Consider the following 12,033-nt stretch of genomic DNA (forward strand, 5'->3'; position numbering starts at 1 on the left):
GTGGTGAAAAGTCAACAAACAAAGGCCGGAGTCAGCAAGACATTCATGAAACACAACGATCAGATAATTCTCCACAACGGCCAAACCCACACGTTGCTATTTATAGCAGCAGCACTAATTACAGCAGCCCCACCCAACCACAGGTGGCCTCATTTTCTCTTGTAATAATCCTTTAGTTGTTGCTTCCTATGCATCACTCTACGCATGCATGGATGTGTCATTAATTCTTGTTCAGATTCCAGAGATGATACAGATGATTGATCACCTCCTGGGCTGTCTGCAAAACTCTCCTCCTCCCTGTCACTCAGGCCTCCTTGGTCAGAGGAGACTTAAAAGACATAATAAACAGGGAGCTGGACAATTTGGCAAAAGGAGGGCACCCACCTCAGACAGCAGGGGTGGGAATCAACAGGGAAATATTGGACAATGGAGTTGTATGGGCCCTACCATCCAGATTTCACCTTCAAAACAAGCATTTTGCCCATAGATGTGCATCACTTGCAAGAAAGGTTTGAAACAGGGGTGAAACCCAGCAGGTTCTGACAGGTTCTGGAGAACCTGTCTAGAGGAAATTTTAAGCAGTTTGGAGAACTGGCAAATACCACGTCTGGCTAACCCAAGGAGTGAGGTCGGAATGGAGATTTTGCAATATCCTTTCCCTGCCATGCCTACCAAGCCACACTCATAGAACCACTGGTAGGGGAAATTTTAGAATTTCACCCCTGGTTTGAAAGCTTCTCATTTCAGTTTCCAAACATGTAATGGGAAGCACCATCTTACCTTTTGCCTAAAACAGCAAAATATCTCAAGCCACCTGATCTTGGAGACTGGCTAAAATAGAGTGTGGATGTTAATGGAAGTCAGTAGGCAAGTATATATCCAGAAAAATAGGAGACAAGCCACCTGTGTGGCATTTGAATTATTTCTGAATTACAAATCACAGAATCTCTCGCGTTTCCTAAGGCTGCTAGGACTTGAACTGTAGTTATAACATGACAGGCCACAGAAAAAGCCTAATAAACCATAATAGATTTGTTTATTCCAAAATAACCATTTTATAGGTCAGAGTGATAGCTTCATTCACATGCTAAATTTATTATTATTTTTATTTATTTATTTATTTTGTCCAATACACTATGAGAGTTTGTGTGTGTGTGTGTGTGTGTGTGTGTGTGTGTGTGTGTGTGTATATATATATATATATATATATATATATATATATATATATATATAGTAAAATACATGATGAAGGTTATAGAGGAGATACTCATAGTAAAATATATCTGTGAAAGAATAGAAAAGTAGTAATAGAATATATCAATGAAAGAATAGAAGAAGAGATATAGGAATAGAAGAAAGGTATAGGAGATATAGGAGAGCAATAGGACAGGGGACGGAAGGCACTCTAGTGCACTTGTACTCACCCCTTACTGACCTCTTAGGAATCTGGATAGGTCAACAGTGGATAATCTAAGGGTAAAGTGTTGGGGGTTTGGGGATGACACTATGGAGTCCGGTAATGAGTTCCACGCTTCGACAACTCGGTTACTGAAGTCATATTTTTTACAGTCAAGTTTGGAGCGGTTAATATTAAGTTTAAATCTGTTGTGCGCTCTTGTGTTGTTGTGGTTGAAGCTGAAGTAGTCGCCAACAGGCAGGACGTTGCAGCATATGATCTTGTGGGCAATACTTAGATCTTGTAGTGGAAACTCTAATGCTAATTATGCTGATGTTGATAATCAATCGGTAAGGAGCATTAGCAACACAAAGGGGCCACAGAACAAGTTTTTCATGTACACATTGCTGACCTTCCTATTATGTTGAGGAAACACTATTTATAGGTTTTTGATGTGTTAGGCAATCTATGTATTGAGTGACCACTAGATGGCAGCAGTGAATTAGATTTTTCTATATTGCTTTGTTACTGCATGAGATATTATAGCACAGTAATACAGTACACCTACAAATTTAATTAACATCTATTTTGGGTTTGACTTAGTGTATGGCATGAATCCTAGCCTACCAGATAACTGATATTCCTGTAGAATTGTGTGCATGTGTGTGCTGTCAAGATGTGCATGTGAATTGAATTAAAGTGAGGGAGAGGTACGCAGAGTCAGCCTCACTGTCTCTTCCCCGATTCCATCTTGCTCCAATAGCAGGACAAGAGTTGACACAGTTGGAGATGGGCTGGGAGCCGTGGTTGACCAGGGCATCTTTCGTGTCTTGCCGTGCAGTTAGCCTACCACATCGCTTGCAGAGATCGCCTTCATGACCACTGCCCTATTCTAGTAGGTTTCATCCGCTCAGTCCACCAGAGTCAGTTTTCAATGTTTGGGGTAGACAAGTCCCTAACTCACCGAAGGACAGTTGTTCAGCATAATGTTTTCAATCATGCTGTCAGATGCCTTCCAGAACAGCTCCTTGGGAGTTAGCCTGAGATACAGGACCGATGGGAAACTGTTCAACCTGCGAAGAGTCCAGGCTGTCACCAAGGTAAAGGAGACTGTGCAACATGACCTCCTCTTTGCTGATGACTCTGAATGCTGGATCAGAGCAAGAAATGCAAACCAGTGTGGATAAATTTGCAGCAGCATACAACAACTTTGGTCTCATTATCTACATAAAGAAGACCAAAGTGATGCATCAGCCAGCTCCAAAAGACGAATACTAAGAGCCCACCATCATAGTAAAGGGGGGGGGGGTAAACCTACAAGCAATGGACCAATTTACATACCTTGGCAGAACTGTCTCCCGTGCAGTGGCAATGGACATTGAGGTCAACTGCAGAATCGCCAAGGCAAACTAATGACCAACATGTGGAACTGACATGGAATAAGCCTCACTACAAAGCTCAAAGTCTACCAAGCAGTAGTGCTAACTGTTGTATCCTGAAATGGCTACCTTGTAACTCTGTAAATAGTTTGTTCCTCTTTCCAGCGCTGTCTGAGCCCAAGCAGGAAGTCGCTCCTGATTGGCTCAGACGCGGCCGGCTCTAGCTTTGGCGGGAACCGCAAAAGTATAAAAGAAGCGGTTTCTCCAGGCAGAGTCAGTCGGTACTCGCTGAATTGTCACTTTACCTTGCTGAGCTGTCACTTGTTCTCTGAGCTGAATAAAAGTACCGATTGCTCAAAACCCTGTCTCTGGGTCTACTTCACTGGCGACGAACGAACGGAAGAACTTCGCGTGCAACATGGACAAAATCCAGATCGGCCAGGCTCCGGAACTCTTCGATCCCGAGAAAATGACATGGGACGAGTACATGGCCACCTTCAAGATCTTCCTCGAGGCGGCGGGAATGCAGGACGCCGGAGCCGATCGCAGACGGGCTATTTTTCTCAACTACTGCGGCGCAGAGATCCGTAGACTTGCCCAAACTCTCACCGAACCAGAACAAGCAAGAACCACAGCGTGGGACGTTCTTCAACAGAAACTAGCGAGCCATTTCAAACCAACCAGACCAGCCATGGTTTACCGGCATCAATTCCACATGATGGCTCAGAGAGAAACCGAGTCGATCAGCCAATTTACAACGCGGCTTCGAACGGTACTTGCTCAATGCAAGTTTAAAGACCCGGAAGCTCGCCTCACCGACGCCTTGGTTTTCGGCATGAAGAGCAACACAGTGAGAAATAAACTCCTCACCGAAGAAGAGCCGACTCTACAAACCGTAATTAAATTAGCGCAGACCGCGGAAGCAGCCGACGCAGCGGCAAGAGAATTAAAAGAGCACGGAAGGCGAGAAATCATTGCCAAAATCGACGCCGAGTCTCCCAGCGCCGTGGGAACAGACGACCTCAGCCAGCCAACTAGCAACGGGGACAACTGCCTCCTCCTGCAAGACCAGCCGAGACACCCTAGAGCTACTCACCCAGCCCCCTGCGCGGGCTGCCGGGGAAATCACCAGCGCCATCGATGCCCCTTCCGAGACGCTACTTGCCGCCGTTGCAACCGGAGAGGCCACATCGCCATCGCATGCAGGGCAACGGCACCAGAAGAAACTTTTGCCACACAACAATACCAGCGACCTCAAAACCAGCCCCCCCAATCGCGAGAAAGGAGACCGTTCCGCAACTCGGGTCAAAGGAACTACTCAACCGCTAACCGCGACTACAATAGAGGTAACTCTCAATTTTCCGTGAATAACACGGCAACCAAAAAGGGGGCTAAAATTGTTATCTCATTGTTACTAAATAACCAGCCTTGCTCAATGGAGCTGGATACGGGCTCGAGATATACCATCATGCCCTGGGAAAAATTTAAACTATATATGCCTAATGTGTCTAAGGCTGACCTAACTCAAACCTCTTTGGTGATCAGAGACTTCCAAGGGGGGGTAATCTCGGTCCTGGGAACAGCAAATGTACCTATTGCATTTAAGAATGTTAAATGTACCCTTCCCATGCTTATTGTGACGGGGGCCAAACACTCCCTGCTGGGTCTAGCGTGGATGGAACCGTTGGGGATCGAAATTTCGGGTGTGTGTAATGTAAACTGTGATAATATGCCTAACTTTGTGAAAGAGTTCCCTGAAGTGTTCAGCCCCACCTTGGGATTGTATAAGGGACCCCCTATATCTTTCTCTATTGACCCCAAGGTCCCACCGGTTAGACTGAAGCCTCGCAGGGTCCCCCTTCCGCTTCTCCCCAAGCTAGACATGCAGCTGGACAAACTCATTAGTCAAGGTATTTTGGTCCCTGTGGAACAGGGGCCATGGGAAACTCCCATAGTGACACCCCTGAAGCCAGATGGCTCTTTAAGAGTTTGCGCTGATTACAAATCAACCCTGAATAAGGCACTCCAACACCACCCCTACCCCATCCCGGTTGTGCAACAACTCTTACACTCCCTGGGGGAGGGAAAAAGGTTCGCAAAGATCGACCTGGCGCAGGCTTACCAGCAACTTCCGGTCGATGAACAAACAGCAAACGCTCAAACGATTGTAACGCACAGGGGGGCTTTCAAATGCACGAGGTTACAGTTTGGGGTAAGCATAGCCCCAGGAATATTCCAGAGCATCATGGAACGCCTATTGTCAGGGGTAAATGGGGCAATTCCATATTTTGATGACATCTTAATTGCAGGGGAAAACCAGGAACAAGTGAACAAAAGAATAAGGGAAGTACTTAAGAGGCTACAGGACAAAGGGCTACGAATCAAGCCTGATAAATGTGTCTGGGGAACTAACAGTATTGAATTCCTTGGGTATAAAATAGATAAAGAAGGTATCCACCCCACAACAGAGAAGCTGAGAGCAATTAGAGAAGCCCCAGAGCCACGAGATAAGAATGAGTTGCAGGCATTTTTGGGCCTCCTTAATTTTTATTCCGTTTTTTTAAAGCAGAAGGCAACAGTAGCAGAGCCTCTCCATCGTTTACTCCAGAAGGAAGCCCGCTGGACATGGGGGAAAACTGAACGTGAAGCTTTTTCTCAAATAAAAAATTTATTAACTTCGAAAAGTGTAGTAGTCCAATATAGTGCTTCACTACCCATTAGGCTCACCTGCGACGCTTCGCCGTACGGCATAGGAGGAGTCTTAGCTCACGTTCTACCTAATAAGACAGAGGCCCCAATAGCATTTTTTTCAAGAACCATGACCAGCACAGAGAGGAATTATAGCCAGTTAGACAAGGAGGCTCTAGCATTAGTGGCAGGGGTGAAGAAGTTTCACAATTACATTTTTGGAAGAAGCTTTGAGCTAGTCACTGACCACAAACCCCTACTAGGCCTGCTAGCCCCCAACAAGCCCACTCCACCTTTTATGTCTCCAAGACTAATCAGATGGGCTCTTTTCCTCTCAGGGTATCAGTATGAGCTCACCCACAAGGGGGGGAAGGAAATCAATCATGCAGACGGCCTCAGCAGATGCCCCATAGCAGACTTAGTGGAAGACCCTGTTCCTTCCACAGATGTGCTAATGATAGAACTCGAGGAAAACCCACTAACCACAGCAAAAGAGGTAGCTGCACACACGCAGCAAGATCAAATCCTTAAACAAGTGGTGAACTGTGTTCTAAAGGGATGGCAAAATGATATTGTTAAACCTGAATTGTGTGATTTTAAAAACAAAAGGCTTGAATTATCGTATGTAAAGGGTTGTTTGCTGTGGGGGGATAGAGTGATCATCCCCAAACGCCTAAGGGAAAAGGTACTCAAAATGTTACACGTGGGCCATCCTGGGATTGTCAGGATGAAGAGCCTAGCAAGGGGGCATTTATGGTGGCCAGGGCTAGATGCTGATATTGAAAGTTGGGTTTCAAAGTGTGACCCGTGCCAAGAGTCAAGGCCCAGTCCCCCCAAAACAACTCCGGCTGAGTGGGAACAGCCTGCTGGTCCTTGGTCTAGGATCCACATTGATTTTGCTGGCCCAGTGGGGTCTCAGTATTTTTTAATAGTGGTTGATGCCTTCTCCAAATGGTTGGAAATAATAGCAATGAACAACATAACCACAAGTGCCACTATCAAGGTATTGAGCAGACTGTTTGCATCCCATGGTTGCCCTGATCTCTTAGTGTCTGACAATGGGCCACAGCTAACAGCCAGGCAATTCGAATTATTCCTAGATGGCCTAGGGGTCAGGCATGCCCTCATCTCGCCTTACTCGCCCTGGGCTAACGGGTTGGCAGAACGTTACGTACGGGTGGCAAAGGAGGCATTGCACAGGTCAGGCCCTGGGGATGTGCAACAAAACTTGGACCAATTCTTACTAACCCAGCACATTACCCCTAACTCGCACACACATGTAAGCCCTGCAGAGTTATTGATGGGAAGGAAGTTGAGGTCACCATTAGACAGGTTAAATCCAAGGTTCTGTGTCAATAATAACCAAATGTGTATGAAACCAGAAAGAGAAATGTATTTGGGACAAAATGTATATGTAAAATGTTTTGATGGAAATGTAAACTGGATGAAGGGAATTATTGTTAAGCAAAACGCACCCAAGACTTATGTTGTTAAACTAGAGGATGGTCGTTTGTGGAAACGACACATAGACCACATTCGGAAACGAGCTGAAAATCAATTGCCACAACCCGCTGACATGGACTCTCCCCCTTCAACAGACTTTAGTACATTGCCCGAACTAGGAAACACGCAAAGAGACTTATCGGGCCAGGGGGGACCATCCAGCGACGCCGAGCCATCCTCGTCCTCCGAAGCCTTCGTTGGGCCTGCCAGGCCAAGTCCGCCGCACCGGGAGAACAGCGGCGAGCCATCCTCCACAGTCAGTGGCGAAGGAGAAATTGAACTGCGCAGGTCAGCGCGAGAGCCTCGGAGGCCTCACCGATTGGACGACTTCGTCACATGGCTTTCTTGATGGATGAGTCCAACTATGAGGGGAGGGGTGTTGTATCCTGAAATGGCTACCTTGTAACTCTGTAAATAGTTTGTTCCTCTTTCCAGCGCTGTCTGAGCCCAAGCAGGAAGTCGCTCCTGATTGGCTCAGACGCGGCCGGCTCTAGCTTTGGCGGGAACCGCAAAAGTATAAAAGAAGCGGTTTCTCCAGGCAGAGTCAGTCGGTACTCGCTGAATTGTCACTTTACCTTGCTGAGCTGTCACTTGTTCTCTGAGCTGAATAAAAGTACCGATTGCTCAAAACCCTGTCTCTGGGTCTACTTCACTAACTATCTGTTTGTTATGGTTCAGCCTGAGGCCGATCAGGGTCCAGCTGCGTCTTTGCTGGCTCCATGCCCGGAGGAGGATGACAGCGAAGAGGAGGGGGCTGAACAGTCGGACGGGGGAGAGGAAAGTCAGGAATGGGACGAAGGAGAACAGCATGAGAGCCCCAGGGGGGTGCTCTCCCCAGCCAGTAGCTTGAGGTCATTGGCATGCGACAGAGACGTTCAGATCAAAGAAAGGAGCAATTAAAGAAGTATTATCAGCAGTGAATTAGGAACAGCTGGGCTTGGGTGTGGTCCTCCTTAGCAGGGTTTAAAAGACAGGCAAGCCCTTGAAGCCATGTGGAGTGTTATCAATTGGAGTTACGGTGTCCTGCTTTGTTCTGACGTCTCTGTTCCTGGCTTGTGGCCCAGCAGTTTGGAAGACCCGTGGGAGGTGTAGGTCTGCTATCTGCAGCCTCGTCTTGGCAGCAAGAATCCTGTATTGCTGCATGGACTTTTGCCTTCGTGGCTATATCTGAAGATACAGCATTTTCCTGTTTGTAAGGACATTTTCTGTTACCTATGTTTTTCTTGAATTTGATAAACTGCCTTTGCCTTTTACCGGTGTGTCTGACTTCTCTTTTTGGGTTGGTCTTGGCTTCCGGAGTGACCCAGACAGAACACTGTTGAATGCCAATGAGACTTGGACTATATACAGGAGACATGCTAGGCAACTGAACCACTTCCAAATGACCTCCCTCTGTAGAATTCTGAGGATCTGGTGGCAGGATAAGGTGCCTGCGACTGAGGTCCTCTCCAGAGCAGGCCTGCCATCAATTCCCACCCTGCTGATGAAAGCCCAGACACGCTGGGCAGGTCATGTTGCTAGGATGCCAGACCATCGCATCCCTAAACAGTTCCTCTATGGTGAGCTATCCAAAAGAAAGTGATCACACGGGGGACAAAGGAAGCATTACAAAGACACGTTGAAAGCCTCCTTCAAGTCCCTCTATATCGACACCACCTCCTGAGAAACTTTGGCACAAGATTGACCAACATGGCACATTAATGAAATTGGCATTGATGTAATCTGCTTGGCATTCTTCCGCTAGTAAATTCAGAACAATTCTGGTTTGATACATCATACTAAATGAATGATGAGAGGGTGGTAATGACATTTCAACTTCTTCCTGGATCTTCTGAGTATGGGATGTAATGCATAGTTAGTCTATCTCCAGTTGCGGTAACAGCTTGCTCTTCACTAAGTCGAAGTGTTAAGTAACTAGTTATTTCTCAGTTAGTGTGAATATAGGTCTTATGTCATCCATGGATCCCTCATATGTTTCATATATCCTCTCCCATTGGTTGCTACTTCCGCTGTTGAAGTAGGATTCCATCAGTTCCACTTCCTGTTTTGTCTATGTATGGTTTACTCTAGTAGCTCACATATCCTCAGATTGTCTTTGTTCTTCAATATGTGTTGAATCTGGACAATATGTGAGCTGGCATTATTATTATTATTATTATTATTATTATTATTATTATTATTATTATTATTATTATTATGTCAATACAACACAGCAAATGAGATCACTATGCTGGATTTCGTATTTCATCACCAGTCGGGCGCTTCCCAAGCACCTAGGACTGCGTGATGTAGCGGCGAATTATATTTGCCGATCCCAGTAAAGCGTCCTTTTGCAATTAGATGGAGATTTTGTCAATTCCGATGGTTTTCAAATGTCTGCTGAGATCCTTTGGCACTGTGCCCAGCATGCCAAGTACCACTGGGACCACTTTCACTGGCTTATGCCAGAGTCATTGCAGCTCGATTTTTAGATCTTCGTATTTCACTAATTTCTCTAGCTGCTTCTCCTCAATTCTGCTGTCCCCTGGGATTGCGATGTCGATGATCCATACTTTCTTTTTCTCCACAATCAGGATATCTGGTGTGTTATGCTTCAGAATTCGGTCAGTCTGAAGTCGGAAGTCCCACAGTAGTTTTGCTTGCTCATTTTCGACCACTTTTTCGGGCTTATGATCCCACCAGTTCTTTGCCACTGATAAATGGTAGTTCCAGCACAAGTTCCAGTGGATCATTATTATTATTATTATTATTATTATTATTATTATTATTAATTAGATTTGTATGCCGCCCCTCTCCGTAGACTTGGGGCAGCTCATACATTGTGTCAGTCTCATATTTTGAGGTATGCAGGGGAATGGTAAGGTAAGTACATACCAGCCGGAACCCAGATGGTACTCTAACCATTATTCATATGAGACCGCCTTCTGTTGCACGAATCCCAGTGGCCGATTAGGTCTCACAGAGTTGGCTTTCTCCGGGTCCCATCGACAAAACAATGCCGTCTGGCGGGACCCGGGGGAAGAGTCTTCTCTGTGGTGGCCCCGGCTCTCTGGAATCAACTCCCCCCGGAGGTTCGAACTGCCCCTACCCTCCTTGCCTTCCGTAAAATGTTGAAGACTCACCTTTGCCGCCAGGCGTGGGGGGATTAATCTCCCCCACTCCTTTTTTCGCTGACTTTTATTATGTTTATGTTCAGTCGGACTGAATGTGTATGATTGTGTAGCAGACAAGTTTTTATAACAATGTATTTTTAAATTAGTTTTTTTTTAAAATTAACATTAGATTTGTATTTATATTGTATTGCTGTTATGTTGTGAGCCGCCTCGAGTCTTTGGAGAGGGGAGGCATACAAATCTAATAAATTGTTATTATACTATCTGTTCAGTGTGTGTATATGTGTGTGGTCTTTCAATAGTTTTTTTATTTCTTCCACCTTGGAGTCTATATTTTAAGTTTAAAAAGCAGAAGAGAATGATCTGAAATAAATAAAATGAAAATTAATCTCTCTTGCCAGCAAATCAAGGCCAGGACGTTAGCATTCCGGCAACAGCAGGCCATTTCAACCGAGGCTGGGAGCAACAAGGAGAACATCAAGAAGAACCGTTACAAAGACATCCTACCTTGTGAGTTAACAAGAATGGAGGGCCCAAGGATAGTTTCCATCCATAGCCTGGAGGACCATTCTGGTCTTTCCAGCAATCACTCTAGCTTGGGTGGTTATGGTCTTCAACTCCCAGAATTCCCCAGCCAGCTTTACTGGCTGAGGAATTCTGGGAGTTGGTCCACAAGCAGGGGTGGGCTGCTGCCTGGACGGGGGGGGGAATGCAGTGGGGTAGCAAAAATTGAGTTCCACCCCAGAGCACCCAATTTACACTGAAAGATGTTGAAAGAAAATGCAGGGCGTCCTGCATAAGTCCCTCCCACAGTGTGGTAGTAAAAAGTTTTGTAGCCCTTCACTGTCCACAAGTCTTAAAGTTGCCAAGTTTGGATACCCCTGCTCTAATCTAGCTGGTCTACCTTATTCTTCAGTATGGAGCGCCGCATCCCAGGGACAATTTGATTGACCCATGGCTGCTCTTTTCAAGCAAAAGAATGACCTGGTGCTCTCTTCTCTGATTTTGTAGCTGCAAAATTTGGGGTCCATTTCAAGATGGCAAAAGAATTCTCAGGTCCACCAATCAGGCATTTTGTAACTCTAATCAGGTGTAGTAGCATAGTTATCTAAAACTCTACTGATAACCTGGGTGGTTGGAACATAAAAGAGATTTGCCACTGGAAGCAATGGTTATGAGTGCTCCACCCTGCTAATAAATGTCATAATATCTTGGTGCATATTTCTTTTCACATGCTCTCAGATACTAATAGCTGTGCATTTAATTACACTGAAAATGCATGGTGTCAATTAATGTAGCCTTCTCCAACCTGAGTTCTTTCTGGATGCATGGACCAACTCCCCAAACGCTCAGCATTAACCATGTAGCTTGGGTATCCTGGCCGTGACATCTACACATTGGTAGGAGCCAAGTTCATGGAAGATTAACATAACTGATCCAGTGTTTTAAATCTTAAGGAAGAGCCATCCTTTCCATCTATTCCCAGACCCCATTTTCTCCACTGCTGTCCTGGTCCCTGATTGTTCTCCATCATACTAAGTTTTAGCTGTGCTTCTCTTATAGATGATCAAACCAGAGTTGTTTTGAATTTACTAGCAGAAGAATGCCAAGCAGATTACATCAACGCCAGTTTCATTCAGGTAAAAGATATTCTACACCCATTAAATAGCAGATTCCTAAAGCAAAATTTCTCAGACTTCTAAGAGCCGAGCAACTGGTATTTCATCATTCAAGGTTAAAAATAAGATGAAGGATAGAACTAGAACTAGAACTAGAAATATAGAACTAGAACTAGAACTAGAAATATAGAAATATAGAACTAGAACTAGAACTAGAAATATAGATATAGAAATAGAACTAGAACTAGAACTAGAAATATAGAAATAGAACTAGAACTAGAAATATAGAAATAGAAATAGAACTAGAACTAGAAATATAGAACTAGAACTAGAAC

General features: G+C 45.1%; 1 protein-coding gene across 1 annotated transcript in view; it reads left to right on the forward strand.

The window, feature by feature from the left end:
- The window catches only part of PTPN18 (protein tyrosine phosphatase non-receptor type 18), a 67,249-nt gene that overhangs the window by 12,865 nt on the left and 42,351 nt on the right, over positions 1 to 12,033 (forward strand). The window contains exons 2-3 of the mRNA XM_070741119.1: positions 10,481 to 10,589; positions 11,643 to 11,719. Coding sequence (XP_070597220.1) covers positions 10,481 to 10,589; positions 11,643 to 11,719 — 186 coding nt within the window. The remainder of the gene's footprint in view (positions 1 to 10,480; positions 10,590 to 11,642; positions 11,720 to 12,033) is intronic.

Source organism: Erythrolamprus reginae, chromosome 2 (genome assembly GCF_031021105.1).
Source record: "Erythrolamprus reginae isolate rEryReg1 chromosome 2, rEryReg1.hap1, whole genome shotgun sequence".
Classification (NCBI taxonomy): domain Eukaryota; kingdom Metazoa; phylum Chordata; class Lepidosauria; order Squamata; family Dipsadidae; genus Erythrolamprus; species Erythrolamprus reginae.